Below are 19,557 nucleotides of genomic sequence, written 5' to 3'. Positions count from 1 at the left end.
GACATATCTTTGAGCATGCTGAATGATTCCAAGTGCTACACTTTACTTTTGAGCCATATAGTTTAGGTTGCAGGTTTTCTTATCAATCTTATTCTGCAGTTGCCCTATGGAATGCTTTTAATTGGGATTGTATTAGATATGACAATTACTTGTCAGGAAGACAGGTCTAAGTCTGGTCTCTGTTGAATTACCACAGAAGGATAGAATTAAAAGAGATTATTTTTTTCTTTGAAATTTTTGGGAGCAGTTGCTGAAATCTGCTGTCAACAAATAGAAAGAATGTTGAGTGGAAAGTGTGTTGAAACAAGAGCCAAACACGGATCCTATTCACAGCTGGGTCACTAAATGGGACCGTTTAGAGGGTTTGGGTGAAGGAAGCACCAAAGCTGCTCAGTGAAACTAGCTTTCCTTAAAAAGATTATTTATTTGCATGTGTGTGCGTCTATGTGTGTGTGTATGGGTGAGCCTGGGTTGCTTCCTGCTGTAAACAAACAGCAGATGCTGCGTCACTTTCTGCATCTGGCTTATGTAGGTGGCTTGGGAGTTGGACCAGGCTGTCAGGCCTTGCAAGGAAGCAACTTTAACCACTGAGCCATCTTCCCAGCCCCCAGGTTGGCTTTCTTCAAACCAAACACTGGGCTAGAGAGGTGGCTTAGTGACTAAGGTGCTTCCCAGCAATGCCAAAGGACCCAGGTTCGATTTCCCAGGATCACATCAGTCAGATGCACAAGATGGTGCATGCATCTAGAGGTTATTTGCAGTGGCTGGAGGCTCTGGAACACCCATTCTCTCTCAAATAAATAAATAAAGATACTTTCAAAAATTACTACCATTACTTTGTATGATATGTGTGGCTTTGGACATGTTTTCATTTCCTTTTAAAATTTTTTATTCATTTATTCTTTGTGTGTGTGTGCGTGCGTATGTGTGTGTATGAGCACACGTGCATGTGTGTCAGGGCCAGAGGATGACCTTGGATATTGCTCCTCAGATATGACATATACCTCTTTTGATTCAGGGCCTCTTATTGGCCGGAAGCTCACCAAATATGCTAGGCTGACCTGCTAGTGAGATCCGGGGATTACAGATGTGTACTGGGATTATAGGCGCGTACAGTCATGCCTAGCATTTTTATGTGGGTATTGGGGGTTGAAGTCAGGCCCTCACGATTGCAAGATAAACACTTTACTGACAGTTTCTCAGTCCTTCACTTCACTTCCTTTCATTTTCCTTCTTTCTTTCTTTCTTTCTTTCTTTCTTTCTTTCTTTCTTTCTTTCTTTCTTTCTTTCTTTCTTTCTTTCTTTCTCTTTCTTTCTCTCTCTCTCTCTCTCTCTTTCTTTCTTTCTTTCTCTCTCTCTCTCTCTCTCTCTCTCTCTTTCTTTCTTTCTTTCTTTCATTTTAATAAGTAGTCATCAACATTTTTTACATCTCCTTATGGGATTCCTTGTGAAAGAATATGGAAACAATTTGAGCAGAATAAACCACTATGTAAATGTAAGGGATTGTTAACTAGGGAGCCGTGTCACCATTCCTGGGCTCAGATCCCATTTGGACCAAGTGATGCTATTTGCTCTCTGAGACACACCAGAATTCTCAGGAAACAGGTGGTCTGTCTCTCACAAGTGAGTCACAGAATCTTAAACAGGCAACTGGAAGAAAAACAATATTGATTGAACTTGAACCTAGGTATTAAAATTCAGCTTAATGTTCACCATTTTTAATTATGAAAAGGAGAATTTTCTAGCTAAGGGATAGTTGAATCTCCTTTTTGGGTTTAATGATACTACATAAACACACATGTCTCAGCACTCAGGAGGCAGAGGTAGGAGGATTGCTGTGAGTTTGAGGCCACCCCCAGACTACATAGTGAATTTCAGGTCAGCTGGGCTAGAGCTACCTCAGGAAAAGCAAAAACCAAAACTAAACCAAACACAAACAAACAAACAAAATCCAAACACCACATGAACACAAAGGATATGGAAACATGAGGTTCAGCAACTGAATCTTGCTGAAGTAACTTGTGTTTCTTCCTATTGTTTACTTTTTAAAATAATACGTCAAGTGTAAGTGGGCATGGTGGCTCACATCTTTAATCCCAGGACTCGGGAGGCAGAGGTAGGAAGATCACTGTGAGTTCAAGGCCACCCTGAGACTACATAGTGAGTTCCAGGTCAGCCTGGGCCAGAGTGAGATCCTACCTCTGAAAACAAAACAAACAAACAAAAAAAAGTCAAGTGGTTATGGATGGAATTTTATTTTTTAGATATAATTTCTAGGCACACAATAAATGTAATATATGTTGTCTTTGCTTCAGATAGAAAATGAACATAAGACATTTCTGGATATACTTGATTGCTAAAAATGTATATATACATAAACACATATGCATTTATACATATATATATATATATTTTTTTTCTTTACTGACACAGTAGCATAATACTTCCAAACAGAGTTAAGTAATATAGTAAGCTGGGCATGGTGGCACATGCCTATGACATTAAAACTCTGAAGGCAGATCTGGAGAATAGAGAGTTTGAGGACAGACTACATAGGAAGATCCTATTACAATACACACACACACACACACACACACACACACACACACACACACACACGGCTTGTACAAGCATAAGAAGCTGGGTTTATATGCCCAGAATCCACATAAAATGCTGGACAGGGAGGCATGTTTCTGTAATCCCAGTGCTGGGAAGGTTTATCCCTGTGACTCACTGGGTAGTTAATCAAGCCAAATTCATAAACTCTAGGCTCATCAGGAGACCCTGTCTGAAAGGATAGGTGGAGAACAAGTGAGGAAGACTCTTGATGTCAGCTTCTAGCTTCCATATGCACACATATGTGCTTGCCTCCTTCTCATGCATGTAAACAGGCGTATACACATGTACATACATCACACATATCCATATGCAGAAAGAAAGAAAGAAAGAAAAGTTATAATATTTTCTAGGTGATTTATTTGAAATTGTTAATCTTCACCTTGGTGTATTTCAACTATCCAAGGTATACAATAATGGCACAGAATACATAATTTTGAGGTTATCTTAATACTAGTAGTATATGTTTTTCAGTTTCCTGTCTCAATTTGAACAATTCTTTTATCCTTCCTTTTATTTAACTTTTCCTATTAATGTGAAATGGAAATGAGAATAGAAAAGTAGCTAAAACTTTCTTCTCCTGCTTAATTATATCTTTATTATAACATCTTGTAAGATTTTTAGTGTTGGTTTTCCTCAAAACTTCTGTTTAACTGCCATCTGCTCTTGCTTTGCCATCTTCTACCCTTCAGGTGGGTTATGGTCAAGGATTCCATTTTCTAATTTATGGTGGACAGAAATGTTGAACTTAGCAGGTGCTCGCACTGTTTGGATTCCTGATGGAACCCGAAGCTGCCCAGTGGCCAGTGAAGCAGTCAGCAGGGTGCATTTTGGCAGAGGGACGCTTGGGAGGAGAAACCAACAGAAAGCAGAATCAAACAGTGAAGTGTGCATAGGCTTTCCCGCTTCATGTCTGCTTAATCTCAAGAAAACAAAAGTGTGCTTTGAAAGCTTCCTTTCCAGAGCAGAGTGGTTTTATCAGCTTCAGAAACCTCACTGAAGGCCAGGAAGAGAACCTGGTATATCTGCGTGTAGTTCTGCTCCACTGAGTGGAGTGAGCTAGCAGGTGGGCAAGGAGAGAGCTTAGCAAGGAGGTTTCTCCTGTGAGTCTCTGAAATGCACATTTGTCCACAGGCAGAGGGAACCAAGTGCTGTGAAAAATCCTTTAGCCTTGACCTTTCTGATGGTCAGCTTCCTTTGAGGAGTTTTCTCATCCTGTATTTAGTTTTCAACATTCTGCTTCTTTTTTTCTTTTTTTTCTTAAAAATACAATTCCTCAAAGTAGGCAGAAGATAGACTGCCTTCCCAATTTTTTTTTTTATCATGCCCTTAGCATGGGAAATGTGTCTACAGCTACTTTGTACCAGTTGTTTGCCAAGAGAAGACACAGCATAGATATTTGTTGGTTTTAACACAGTTTTTGTTCTCTTTCATTTTATGTAAACTTTTAATTACTAAACTATGCATTCAGAAAAACACATAGCTCAATGGCTCTTCAGTGAAATTTTCCAACCCAGAGCAAGAAATAGAAAACTATTTAGAATTAAAAAAAATTCTTATGCCTTTTTTTTTTCTGTTGTTTTCTTTTTTGAGGTAGGGTCTCACTCTAGCCCAGGCTGACCTGGAATTCACTATGTAGTCTCAGGGTGGCTTTGAACTCATGGCAATCCTCCTACTTCTGCCTTCGGAGTGTTGGGATTAAAGGCGTGCACCACCACACCCGGCTCTTATGCCTTTTTAATCAGTAGTCACCTCTCAAGAATAACTACTCTTCTGATTTCAACTATAAATTTAACTTGTTTGAGTGAACTTTATATGGGTGGAACCAAATTGTAATTTTGTCCAATGTTTTTCTTTCAAGTCATGTTGGTGTGCACTTCCTCCATGTTCATTATTTGGGTTGTTTCCAGTTTGGAACTGTTACGAAAATTTCTGTGTGTGTCTTTTAATGGGCACACAAACACATTTCCATGCATGTATGTCTTCTCAGAGGAGTAGAAGGGCCGGGTGGTGGGACATGCGTGTGCTCTTTTCCAGTAGCTAGTATAAAACAGCTACCCAAGGTGGCTGTGTTAGTGATTTCACTAACATTTAACGTGGAGAAAGATAAAGTTTAATTTTAGCTTTCTGTGACATTCGTGTATACACATTTCTCCCAACTTTCTAAATTAAAGCATATTTTTCACATTTTCTATTTCCTGCAATATTCATACCTAAAAGTTCTGTTTCCTTTTGAGATTAACTTCCTCTAATTTAGGTATTGTCCATTTGGTTTTCTGTTTGTTTGTTTCTTCATCAAAAAATATGTTAAGTTCATAATATGTGTTATATGTTACAAGGTAATGAGATTTAAAATAATCAGTTATTGCTAGTAGTCAAGAAGATTATGAAGTGGGAGAGGCAGCAAGATTAAAATATATTTTGGTTTGTCTCACTCCAATCTGTAAAGCTATTTTTATTTTTGGCTTAGTATTTCTAGGTTTAGTAAAGAAATCCATTAGTAAGTTACCAAGTTTGTTCATGATTTCTGAAGTTTTATCTAACATGTGTTCTCCAGAATTTACCCATTATCAAAGTGGGCAGATCAATGAAACATAGCTCATCCTGTCTCTTCAAATAACTTCTTCTGACAGCTGTGTTATCCACAGTAATTTGGCTCCTAAACTCTATGTGTGCATGTGTTTATTGCTTTTTAAATTAAAAAAATTAGAGTTCAGTTTTTTTTAATTCCCACCTCTTGTTTTTGCAATTTAAATATGTATGACATTTGATTTTTGGGATGAGCATGTAAAATCAGTGGGCTTACATCTTGAAGGGGATGATGATTCCAAATGTGTTCCTCTTCTTGGTGCAGCATTCATCCTGGCTGAAGGCATTGTTACCTCCACACACTTAGCTTTAGCTTTCAACTAGGCGTCGATGATTCACACACCTCTATTTCCAGCCTAGATTCTCCTTTGAATTTTACATCTCTACACAGTGTATTTTTCATTTAGATCTTATGCTGATATATTTGGTAGATCACAAAATATACTTTACTTTTCTCTTTTAACTTTTCTATTTTCCCATGTTCCCACCTTAGATAATGCATTATGGTGAATCTAATTACTGAAGTAGTTTTATAAATACTTGTAAATACCTTCTCCTCCTCTCTTCCATTAAAATATCCCAAAGTCTTACCCTGTTTACCTCAAGTCTTACCTGCCTCTCATCAGGGCCAGCCGTCATGTTTGGGATTCTACAAGCGTCCACTGTTTCTTACCAGGCCTCATTTTATTGGCTGATCTTTCTGGCTGCACTGCCATCCTCTTTATTCAAAAGGTTATTTCTAGGGACCTCTTGACAATACCCATGTAAGCCTGTTACTTTCAGTGTTCTCTGGCACGGCATGTAAGGTGTTTCTTGCCAACCTTTCCAGCTGGATTCATCGGCCTCCTGATTGCATTTTCTTTTTGTGGCATTCCCTGCAGCAGCCTGCATGCTCCTTGCCTTGTCGCATGCTATTCTTCTGCTTCTTGTTTTTTTCTTTTTTTCTCCACTATTCATAGGGAGAACATCTACTTACTGTTTGATTCCCTTTGTTCTGAAATCCTACACTTACAACTTAGATAAACCCAGAGGACATTATGCTAAATGAATTAGCTAGACACAAAAAGACAAATACACAATGACCTCATTTCTATGTAATCTAAAAGAGTATAGCTGGAAGAAGCAGAGAATTTCATGGTACTGCTAGCCGTGGTGTTTGGGAATTGAGGGTCTATTAGTTATAGGGTAAAACCTTAGTTTTAAGATGCATAAGGTCTGGCTATCACTTCAATATGGTAATGCATGCTAATAATAATGTATTGCCTATGTGAAATTTACTAAGAGGCCTCAAGTGTCCTTTCAACATCCACATGCAGGGTACCTATATGTGGTGAGAGATGTATTGAATAATTTGATTGTGGAAAGTATTACATAATATATATACATGGTAAAGTATCCTGCTGTATACCTTGAGTATATTCAGTTTTTGTCAGCTATACTTCAAAAATCTGGAATAAAGATTCTTCTCATAAATTTTCTTTAATAATTTCCAGCTGAGGACTTTCTTTGTTGTAGCTTTCAATTTCTGTATACATTTGTCTCCCCTTCTGGTCAGAGTATATATCTTTGTATTTCCTTCTGTTGGCACAATGCTTGGTGACAGAAAAGGTCATCAGTACTTGTTGAATGAATGCCTGAACTAATCAATAGCTTAGAACCTTTATTTGTATATTATGTGATCATTAAAATATCTATATAGGAGCTAGAGAGATGACTCAGCAGTTATGAAGCTTGCCTGAAAAGCGTAGGACCTGGGTTTACTTTTCTAGTACGCATGTAAACCCACATGCACAAAGTGAGACATATGTCTGGGATTCCTTCACAGTGGCTGGAGGCCCTGACATGCCCTTTCTCTCAGTTTCTCTTCTGTCTTTCTTTTTCTGCTTGCAAATAAATGAGTAAAAATAGTTTAATATACATTGTATATATTTAATATATTATATAATATATATATATAGTTTCCTTGATAGGGTTAAAACTCAAGTGATTTTCTCTTCCCATTGGTATAGATTTGTAAGGTCTTCATTTGATTTTAATCCCATCTGTGAGTTTCTCCATCAGCTACAAGCATTTAGTGTCTTCTTAATTTGGAAGTCTCATGTGAGCTTTTTCTCTGAAGCATTTAAAACCAGATATGAAATAAGTGTCAGCCCTTGAGGAGCTGAATTCTGTATACTTTTCCACCCACAGACACCCCTCACTGATCTTGACAGTTCATCCATATTTTGACCTGTTTAAATTTAGTCTAGATACACATGTTTTAAAAGCGTTTTTCAAATGTTTTATTTTTATTTATTTATGGGAGAGAGGAAGATTGAGGATGGGCATGCCAGGGCCTCTAGCCACTGCAAACAAACTCCAGACGCATGTGGCACCTTGTGCATCTGGCTTTATGGGTTCTGGGAAGTCAAACCTGGGTCCTTAGGCTTCACAGGCATGTACCTTAACGGCTAAGCCACCTCTCCAGACCATAATATGCTATCTTTTGCATGTTTATTGATTGTGTCCCTTCTTGAAAGCTTCCTCTTTGGGGTATTAGTACTCATTATGGATTTTATAATAGCCTTGGGAAGAGATAACAAAGTAAGGATTAAAAATCCAAAACACATTAGTATTTTAAAAAATATTTTATTTATTTATTTGAGGGGGGCAGATAGAGGAGGAGAGAGTAAGAGAGAAAGACAGTGAGGGAGAGAGAAAAAAAAAAAAAAGGAGAGGGAGAGGGAGAGAAGGGGCATGCCAGGGCATCTAGCCATTGCAAATGAACTCCAGATACATGCACTACCTGGTACATCTGGATTACATGGCCACCGGGGAATCAATCCTGGGTCCTTATGCTTCACAGACAAGTGCTTTCACCACAAAGCCATCTGTCCAGCCCCACATTAATAATTTTAAAATCCCAGAGTTCCCATGGCATTCAACTTACCATGACTTACAGGAAGATACATATAGGAACCATCAGAATGAAAGAAATAATTCTTTTAAACCCTATTCTACTTTGTAGTACTTTATGTAGACCATTTTTTTCACTGTTTGTAAGCTACTTGAATCTCAACACTTCCATTCTAAATGGAGAAGAATGTGTTGGACTCTTTAGAGGAAATTTCTTAATGAATTATCATCACAATGTAATATATAGAGAATCTTCTCCATCACTTGCTGAACATTCATGCTGCTGACCTATACTCCTCTCAGGGATTGCAATCCTGCAGAACAGTGCCCTCTTTGTCTTCTGAGTCACAGTGTGATGTATGTTAGTGGTGCTCCAAAATTTGGGGGTTATGAAAATTGCCATGGGCATCATAGAACAAAAATATCCTACCAGTTTTACCAGTTTTGCTACATTTAGGGAGTAATTCTTTCTTCTTTTCCCCTATAATTGCTCACTGCTTTATACTATACTATAATGTATGCTATACTATAATTAATTGCATGTATATATGTGTATATATATATACATATACACACACACACACACACACACACACACACACACACACACACACACACATATATATATATATATATATGTGATGTCTTCCATCCAAGTGCTAACAGGAGCTGTCCTGCTAAGATCAGATGAGATCCAGGGCCATTGGGGTTGCCTGGCCATTGGCTACGTTCCATTTCCCATGTGCACTGGGCTCAGTCTTGTGTACAACTTGGCAGACATATGTTTGTACCCATTTTTTTAAACCAATGGAAAACAGACACCAAAAGAATAGATGATTTACCCAACTAGTAATCCTAATGATGGAGCTGACCCCAGGATCCAGACCAGAAATAAGGGTGAAACATAGAAAGCTAAGGAAATCACAATTTGTACATATCTTTTCTTGGTTAATTAGTAAGTATGAACAATGGGTTGATAGCTTCTTTTAACAGTCCTCCTTATCACTTGTAAAGAAGTTAACCTCTTGAAATGCAGCATGAAGTGGCAGATAGCCTTCACTCTCAGAAGTAGCAGAAGCCATTTATTAATTCCCCAGCAATGTTATTCGGATGATGCCCAACCTCATGGTAAATAAAAGGGTTGCAGTGAGAAGACGTGGGATTAGATCTCTGTTCCCTTACAAATATCTCCATCTCCTATTACTACATTCCTATTTAGTAAATGGGATTGTAATACCTAATGCCCTGAAAGGGCATTGGGATAATAAAATATAGAAGTGCTTTATAATCTATGTGATAGATACATTAAATCCTCATTTTTGTGTGTCAATAGAGGAAATCCTATACAAGAAAGTCTAACATGAAGATGGGGCCTCAAGAGTCACACACAGGCTACAGAAGTCAAAACACCCCTTTTGTTATTTCACTTGTCTAATGAACTTAGTGCTTTGAAAACTAAGTATTTTTATTTTAAAAATGGGATAGTGATCACATTTATCCTGAGTTTTTAATGAACATTATATAAGATTGTACTTGACATATATAAACTATTAAAATGACCCTTGAGTTATCCTTTTAAAGGAAAATTTGGGGGAGTAACTATATATTTACATAAAAGTTATACATAGAATTCCCACCTACCTTTCTCCCACTTTCCTCCATTGCTAACATCTTAACATTTTCTCTAACAAAGAAGAGAATTCATGTATTACTATTAGCTACTAATAATAGGCTTTACTTTAATTTACCAAACTTGCATGAATGCCTTTATTCTGTTCCAGGATCTAGACCAAGCAGCCACCTCTCATTTGTCACGTGTCCCCAGTCTCCTCTGGCCTTGGACTTGGACTTGTTTATCAGTCATTCCCCGCTTTTTCTCAAACCTTAATCATGTTGGGGAACATTGCCCACATGTCATGTAGGATGTTCCCAGTATGATTTTGTTTCTTATGATTAGACTAGGGCCATGGGTCTCTAGAGGGTATCTCAGAAGTGATGTGATATTCTTTTCCATAATATGTCTATGTGATATCACTGAGGATGTAAGCCTTTATCACCTGGTTAAGGTGGTGTTTGCCAGTTTTTTTTTTTTTTTTCCACTGTATCTTGGGCTAGTCTTGAAAAGCCATCACTTAAGTAAGACTTTCTTTTCCCCTTTGTCTCTTTTGTAATTTTTCATTTAGATTTATTTCAAATTGTCATATCCATAGAAATATTCTTGCTGAGGGCTCCAACTAAAGCAACTTTTATCTTTCATGTCAATTGCTTGTGACTATTTTTCATTTACATTTATTGTTACTTGAAATCAACTTATTTCTGTTTGCCTTGTTTATTGCTTGTCTGTAAGTTTCTTTCCCCTTCATATATCAACATGACATTTAGGAAAACAAGGTCTTTGTAGAACTGTTCACATCTGTGCACTTGGGGTCTAACACAGGGCTAACACATGTTAAGTACTCCGTGACTAATTGTTGATTAAATACTAAAGGGGGGAAATCAGGATTAGTTTGTCAGTATTTCTGAAAAAGAATAGAAAAGTAGCTGAAGGGAGAGATGTTTAATTTGGTGATTTTAACTTGGTTTTGTTTTAATGAAAAGTCTAAAGCAATTATTAACATACATGGAAAAAGTTTGACCTAATATTGGTAATTCAAGCTGTCTTATTGGGTACTTAATAATTTGATTGCCAGAGTATTTTAATGACATACATGAAAATGACTAACCAATGTCAAGATCTACTCCATTGTGACACTGATTTGCAAATCCTCTTCCCTTTCCAGTGGTAAACTTGAGGATTCTTGAAAGACTAGAACTACTGGATACCTTTGATTAACTTGTAGTTGACTTCTTAGTGTCCACTGTCTTTAGAGTTTTATTTCTTCCACAAAGGAGCTTCTGTACATATAATAAGGCTTTTTATCCTACACAGTAAGAAAGTAATTTTTAAAAAACTTTTCTTTTCAGGACTTAAAATCTCCAAGTCAGAGGGATGAAATTGCAGGAGCCCGTGCCACATTGAAGGAGAACTCCCCACTCTTGCATTCAATTTGTTCGGCTTGTTTGGAACATTCTGATGTTGCTTCCCTCAAAGCCAGCAAGGACATAGTGTGCGATGAAATTCAGAATGCCCTCAATGTCATCTCAAATGCGTCCCAAGGCATCCAGAATGCTCCCACCCCAGCTGAGCCTCAGGCAGCAACCCTGGGAAGTGCGCTGGATGAGCTGGAGGTAAGCTGAGAGAGTGCCAATGTCTGATTTAATGTTGCCATATAAAAATAAGCAGCATTGTACTTTCAGATTCACGTGTTGGAATCCAGAGAATAATGCCATCAAAAATGGAGTTATTCAGTCAGTCTCTATGACCTTCTTGGGTCTTCCAAATGAATTGATTAACAGGAAAATATTCTTTCACCGATGCTTCCGTTTCCTACGTACCTTTGCCAAAGAAGCCTTCAGGACAGAATTGTTTATGAGATTAAAATGAGGACCATGTTGTTCATGGGTCAACTTCTGAAGTGTAGGATTTATTTGCTCTACAACTATTTATTATTGGCATTGAGTTCTGTGTGCTGGAGAAATAGATCTGTTCTCTGCCCTTCACAAGGGCTTACATTTTAGCAGGTATATATAGATAGGCACACCTACAGAAAAACAAAACAAAACCAAAAATAACCCCAAACTGCTAAACATTATAAATAACATAGTATGTCATGAAGAGGTGAGATATTCTCAAAAGCTTGGGGAGATTTGGGAACCCAAGAGCTGGAAGTCTAGATCTAATACTCAAGTGCATGCCTCCTGTGTTTATATGCTTTCTGTGTTTGACAGCATGGAAGCCTGGGAGACTTGTGTGGAGATAGCAAAGGGACAAATATAGGGCCCAGCGTAGAGAGCAGTGGGACTAAATCATGGAGAGCTGTGCAGCTTCCCTTGAGCTGGCTGGAAAGGATTGTTTTTAAGATTCAGTACACAGAGACATATCTTAAGAGAACTGTGTTGACTGCATGTGACCGTGTGAGAGCTGAGAACCAAGTGTGAGTTTTCCACAGTCACTGATTCCCTCCCCACTTCATATGTGCTGCCTCATTCCACCTGACATTCTAGTTTGGAACAAGGTCATGTCACTGGAGAGCGAGGGGAGAGCAGGAAGAAGATCAACGAGATTATGACAAAAGGGACACAGGACATGGGTCAAAGGGAGGAGTCATAGCTGATGTCACAGGCTAAGTCCTTAAGCAGCACAGAATGGAGTTTGGGATTCAAGATATTATTAAGAATTAACATCTTGAAAGGGAAGAAGAGGACAGGATGGAATAGAGGAAGTTTATCTGAGAGCCAGACCCACAAAGCCCAGGCCAATCAACAAGAACATTCCTCTCCAGCTTTGGCCATATTTAGTTTAAATGTACAGGCCTTTATGCATCTTTCAGTTACTGGATATAGGTCACCTGACCTTGGAAGGCTATGATCTCTAGAAGCAGGGGGATTGCTCTGTGTAGCTGAGGAGGGCCCTGTGTACAGTTGGAAAGTCAGTTCTATTTAGAAGGAAATGTGGAATTCAGACCTCTTCTATAGCACAGATAATTATTATTTTCCTCTTTGCTTTGAGGTAGAGTTTCACTCTAGTCTAGGATGACATGGAATTCACTATGTAGTCTCAGGGTGGCCTCAAATTCATGGTGATCCTCCTACCTCTGCCTCCACAGTGCTGGGATTAAAGGCATGCACCACCACGTCTGGCTTATTTTCTCTTTTGCTTAAGTAACTTAATGGATGAGGTTTTTGTTTACCATGATGGGAATCCCATGGGAAAAGCTGGCTATGGAAAGATCACAACTCAATTTTGAACAAGTTGAGGCTAAGGTATTTATCAGATCTTCAAGAATAATGTCAAAAATCACTGGTAACACAAACCAAACATTTTTAAATTAGTTTTTAAACTTTTGAAATATTTCGTTTATTTATTTTGAGAGAGAAAGAGGGAAAGCAGGAGAGAGAGAGAGAGAGAGAGAGAGAGAGAGAGAGAGAGAGAGAGAGAGAGAGATTGCATGCCAGGGCCTCCAGACACTGTAAACCAAAGTGACACATGCATCTGGCTTTATATGGGTACTGGGGAACTAAACCTGGTTTCTGTGACTTCCTAGACAAAAGCCTTAATCACTAAGCAATCTCTCCAGCCCACAAACTTTATTTTTTAAAATGTGAAGTCAGCATAACATAGTGGCTGAATATGAAAATTCTAGAGGCTAATACTTGGGTTTCTATTCCAACTGTGGCATTTACTGCCTTAGTCATCTTGGGAATGTTATTTATGTAACTTTCAGGTTTCTTATCTATAAAATGGGGCCCAAAACAGGTCCTCCTTTATGATGCTGTTAGGATCATCAAATTAACAATTCAGGTACAAATGTTCAGGATATTAATGGCTATATAGCACTCAATAAATCTTAGTAGAAGTGAGTGTTTGGAGGCAGATTCTTCCATAACTAAGAAATCAGTATTACAATAATTACTAATGTTTTGTTGGTAGAATATAGCATGTACAATGCCTACATTGTCCCGAACAGTATTAGCCTCGTGCCAATTTATTTCATACATAATATATTTAGGTTTAGAGGAGCTTGTTTTCCCTTTAATTACATGTTTTTAGGCAGTGTTTTTTTTTTTTAAATTTCTAATCCAGTAGTATTGGCCTCTTAATTTTTGGTATCCAAATAAAGATTTATAAAATTTCAACTTGTCGTTCATGTGAGGATTTTATAAGCTATTTGTTCAATAAGATAGGATATGAAAGGAGACCCCAACAGCCTGTACCAATTAATGTTTGTTCTGTTCAATAATCTGTACACTAGATGCATGTCTTCATAGTCAGGCTGAAAATTATTTTCCATACCAATTAATACTAGAAGATAGCATCTTGATTCTACTAAAGTGTTAGGCTTTGTATTAGTTACGTTACTCATTGTGTTGCCAAATACAAACCAGAAGCAACTTAAGAAAGGAAGGGTTGATTTTGGATTATAGTTTGAGGTTTCAGCCCATCATGGTGGAGAAGGTATGGCAGCAGGAACTTGTGTCAGCTGGTCACTTTGTGTTGGCACTCAGGGTGAAGAGGGGTGAATGCTAGTGCTTAGCTTGCTTTCTTTGTTGTGCAGCCCAGGATCTCACCCCACAGAATGGTGCTGCCCTCCCATATTTAGAGTGGGTCTTCCTACCTCTGATCACCTAATCAAGAAAATCCCTCATGGACATGACCAGGGATTTGTCTCCATGGTAATTCTAAATCCTGTCAAAGTGATAATGAAGATTAACCATCAAAGGCTCTCAAGAAATAAAATATAAAATGTTCCTTGATTGCTAGATAGTTTACATGAATTATTCATCTAATTGTTACCCTATCTATCCTGTCATGACCATAAAGTAGTTTTGTTTTACAGAAAATAAAGTTGAAACATAAGTTATCTTGCTCAAGTAAAAGCTATTCAATAGTAGATGACAGGATACGAGTATAGTCTCTGATTCCAGAAGAATATGTAACTCTGAATTACATTGAGTTTTCCCAGAACTTAATCTGCTTAATCAAAATTCAGCATTACTTATACTACTAGTGCTCTTAGTTTATGTGAGTCATCAGAGAAGTTACAAGTGTTAAACCAAGCAAAACAGGTGCAGTAACTTTTTGGTGGATACGACTTAAGTTTCAAATAGAAGTAATGTGTATTTAGGGAGTGTCTTGTGCTGAGGTGGTACTTTGTAGGGTAGGTAAGTAGAATTCCATAGCTTATTTTCCATAGCAGTAAACAGAATTATGTCAGTAGTATATATTTCATAAATGTTCTCATTTATCTCATAAGTTTTTCAAGTTGTTCCTCCTCTGAGACATCTTTGGTGTCTCACTTTAGTGGAAAGTGACTAGTATAGGAAGAAACAGCAGATGTTAGAGAGGAGAGAGTGTGGAGGGTAGTTTTCTCAGAAAGGGAAGATAATGTATGGCAAGGTTACTTCCAAACAAGTAGGCAGAAGTCCTGAAATATTTACTTGGTGTCCTAATACTGTCCCAACAACCTTTGAACTCTGCTTGTACTCAGGGATATGGCTGTAACTCCACTGCTGGACTGCTTGCTTAGCGCTCATGAAGCCCTGGGTTTGTTCTCCACAAGCACACAAACTGGATATGGGAGCTCACACTTGTTATCTCAGTCTCATGTAGCAGAGGCAGGAAGATCAGGAGCTCAAGGTCATCCTTGGCTACATAGGGTGTTCAAGGTCTAACTGAGCTACATGAGACCCTGCCATAAGAAAAGACAGAAAAAAAAGAAAATTAGTTGTCATGAGAGACATTAAGTACAAAATGCTTGAAAAAAAATTATATCCAAGTTAAAAATAATTTGCTGAGAGTGCCTGAGCTGGATAAAGCAGAATTTATTGAACATTTATTTAACCTTTAAAAATAATTTTGTAAATTAAATGGTTGTACTTTTCATTATTTATAGGAAGCTATATTAGTAAAGTTCTGAAATAACCTTTGCTCTATTTTACTCCTGCAAAGAGAATACAATGAAATAAACAGATGTAGTAAATACTCTGTTGGGAGTAAGTTTCATTAAATGTTTATAGTGTGAAAATGTATCAGAGTGCTTACTCAACAGTCCCATGCTGGAGCTTTGGTTAAATCTTACATTCTGGCCTAGGGCTGGTAGTGGGTATGAAGTCCAAGATTTATTGGTGAAGAAAATACAAGTTGAATTAGAACACTGTATAGCTTAAATCGATTGATTTATTGGAAAGGCCAATGTGAATTATAGGGTGTTTCTTCTGCAAGTGTGACTGAATGGGAGTTGAGAAGTGCCAGATTGTAGATTAATAGAATTTTGAAAATGTCATTAAGCAGAAAACTTTGCCAGTGAAAATTGCTTTGAAAAGTCAAAGTCTATTAAAATGTATTTCCCCCTGTGCAGAGAGATAGAACACTTATTGTAATCATGCTAGAGAATTATCTGTAACTTCCTGCTATTAAGATGGGTGATATGAAGAATAAATGTATAGAATTTTTTAATTTTCAGAGGTGTTGTGTTATTATCTTTTTCTTTTTCTTTTCATTTATGAAATTTTCATATATCTCCAAGCACCTATAGTAATGCCTTGCATGTAGTTAGTGCTAGGTAAATATCAATGAAATAATGACTGGATACAAACATGGAGCACACCCCTTTGTGTTATTGGAATGGATATCGTTTTTCTCTTACCCTTATTTCTTTCCCCTTTCTCCATCTGGAAGTATGCTTCCATAATGGTGAAATTCTCTATCTATTTTACCAAACTTTGAACTGGGTTGTTGATTTATAGTTTGTGAAACCAATAGAAATAAATGAAAGTGATTCACTGCTCAGAATGTTTGCTATAATAAGACAGCACAAAGAAAAAAAATGTACATGTCTCCTTCTCTCACTAGCTTTCCATCCTTAGTCTAGGTTCTCTACAAATTCCAAGATATGCTGCCTTGTACTATGAATAGTAACTTGGGGATCATAGTCCTTATGGTCTTATGTTTTACTCAGATGAAACAATCAGATATGTATTTGGGAGCATAGGAAGAAAATGGTCCTCACTGCTATCTAGATTTGCATTATAAAATTTTTAAATACTTTTGTATATTAGAAGTAAAAATATGGAGAAAATATTTAAAAATATACAGTTCATCTATTAGATGAACTAGGGGAAATTTTGAGGGTAGATATAAAGAAATCTCAAATTCAGACTCAGCCTGTACCAGCATCATGCTGGGAGTTATGGAGAATTTCTTTTCAATTTTAGCCTAGAGCTTTAGCTTTGAAAGAACTAAAAGGAAAATATGAAGCTTGTATCCTGCTAGTTGGAAAGTCAGTAAGACTCTTGTAAGAAGCTGGTAATCCTTGAAGGTTTGATCACCTCATTGATAGAATGAAAATAAAAACAACAACCAAAAACAACTACTTGCCCCTATAGCAGAAAACAGTAAACAGAACCCCAAAACTTGGCTAGCTTAGTCTTGACTCTGGGTGACTCAGAAAACACACAAACACACACACACACACACACACACACACACACACACACACACACATACATACACACAAACACACAAAACAATAATAATAACAACCTACCCTGTACAAGAACGGAATGTATCTTAGAAATTTTCTAATCATGAACCTTTCCTTATGTGGACTGGACTTTGGGTCAGAATTCATATTATCTGTGCAGCCTCTAAAACCCCAGCATAAAATCCAATTTAAAGTTGTCCTATCTTGGCAGTACCTCAAGGGACCTTCCAGAAATAAACTCAAATTCTTTCAGCTTTTTATCCCTCATCTTTTCAAATTTCTCATACAGTTCTAATAAAGATGACTTCTCATAATACACAAATAAGTAAGCCATCATGGACGACATGGAAAGAATAAATTTCAGAATCAGATCTGAAAACACCAGATACTAAAAATAAAAGATACTGAATATAAATTAGTATGTTTAATATACAGTATTCCTTCATTTATTCATTCAATTTCTGTTTGTAGAAGAACAAAAGGGTTTTGAATGTTGAGAAGCAGGAGTATCTTATATTAAAAAAATGTGACTCCGAGAAGTTCACTGACTAGGTAGTGCTTAATGAACTGAAGAAGTTACTTTTATTCTTTCACAGACATAGAAATGAAAAAAAAATATTGAAATGAATGTTAATATATATAGAGAATATATAGAGAATGCTGTGGTAGGTTCCAAAATATTCTAACATGAGCTCTAGAAGACAGGAATGTTATCAAAATTTTCCTAGAACTTGTGGAAAATAGCACTTCATAGCTAATGAGCTCATTAAGTGTCACCTAGGGCCTATGTAAAGTAAGGAAGGACTTTACCTACAAGGTCATCCTCAGGGTAGGCCTTGAAGAATCCACAGTTTTCACAGGAAAGAAGAGAGAGATGGGCATTCATTCCTTGACAAAGGAATAAGAATGAAAAGTGTATAACATGATTCATTATGTTATTACACAGGAGATGCTCAGAGAATAAAAACAGTATAAAGAGTTTTCAGAAATACACTATGAAGGTGTAAAAGGAACAGAAATGACAGCAGATAAAGCACACCTCTTACTGACTATATATATTGGTAAGTCTACATCCTTCTATTCTGACAGATATTAAAGGTGGCATTACCATTAAAGTTCTGTCAGGCAGTCAAATGAGGGTATGTGATAATATAAGGAAAGGCATCAAGAGACTCTGCATAGCCAAAACAATTATGAAACAAACAAAAAAGTTTAGATGGCTAAACTTCCTGATTTCAAAACCTATTGCAAAGCCTGGCATGGTGGTGCATGCCTTTAATCCCAGCACTTGGGAGGCAGAGATAGGTGGATCACTGTGGGTTTGAGGCCATCCTGAGACTACATAGTGAATGCCAGGTCAACCTCGGCTAGAGTGAGACCCTACCTCAAAAAACCAAAAACCAACCAACTAACCAACAAAACAAACAAAAAATAACACATTGCAAAGCTTAGGCAATGAGAACAGTGTGGTGTCAACAGAAAGATAAATAGGCAAATGAGATAGATAAAGCCAGAAAAAAATAATTTTTTTCTACTTAAAAAAATTTTTTTTAAATTTTTACTGGGTACAGCAACACATTCCTTTAGCCCTAGCACTTGTGAAGCTGAGGCAGGAGTAAGGCCAGTTTGATCCTAGCCTGGACTACAGAGTGACACCCGATAGCAAATGAACAAATTCAACAAATAAAGTGGGTCAAAAATATTAATATTAACGAAAATAAATTGCTACATATGAAAATCACCAAAAAGTTTGTATTACATTTTGTCACTGTGACCAAATATTTCACAGAAGCAGCTTAAAAGATGAAAGATTTATTTTGACATATGTTTTCAGATATTTTGTTCTATGGTGATGGAGAGGTCGTGTGAACCAGACTAGTATATTGGGTGGGCCAGGAAGTAGAGAGGAAAAGGATATACATAAAGAACATCGAGAGGAAAAGGACATGCACAAAGGAAGTAGAGAGGGAAAGGACATGCACAAAGGAAGTCGGGAGGAAAAAGACTTACATAAAGGGGCCACGGCAGGAGATAGCTCCCAAGGACATGCTGTCCAGTGGTCTACTTCCACCAAGTAGGCCCCACCTCTTACTCCTCCTTACTTTCCAATAGTACAATCATATTATGAATCTATCAAGGAATCAATCCACTCATTAGGCCAGAGCCCTCATGATATCATACCTGTCCAAAGGTCATCACAGATATACCCTGAAAATGTGCTTTGTTAATCTACTGTGTATTTCTTAAGCCAATCAAGTTGACAGTGTAAGATGAACCATCACAAAGTTAGAACATTCTCTTCAATGACATGCATATAATTGATGGAAATTAACTGCATTCTAAGCTGATGATTTTCAAAGATCTTGTATTACAC

At 37.3% G+C, this 19,557-nt stretch overlaps 1 protein-coding gene across 1 annotated transcript in view; it reads left to right on the top strand.

The window, feature by feature from the left end:
* Ctnna3 (catenin alpha 3) overlaps positions 1-19,557 on the top strand; it is a 1,402,587-nt gene that overhangs the window by 304,186 nt on the left and 1,078,844 nt on the right. Inside the window, exon 6 of the mRNA XM_045137244.1 lies at positions 11,065-11,328. Coding sequence (XP_044993179.1) covers positions 11,065-11,328 — 264 coding nt within the window. The remainder of the gene's footprint in view (positions 1-11,064; positions 11,329-19,557) is intronic.

The sequence above is a fragment of the Jaculus jaculus genome, chromosome 18, assembly GCF_020740685.1.
Source record: "Jaculus jaculus isolate mJacJac1 chromosome 18, mJacJac1.mat.Y.cur, whole genome shotgun sequence".
Taxonomy (NCBI): Eukaryota; Metazoa; Chordata; class Mammalia; order Rodentia; family Dipodidae; genus Jaculus; species Jaculus jaculus.
The sequence above is the reverse complement of the archived record's forward strand: the minus strand, read 5'-3'. Positions and strand labels throughout refer to the sequence as shown.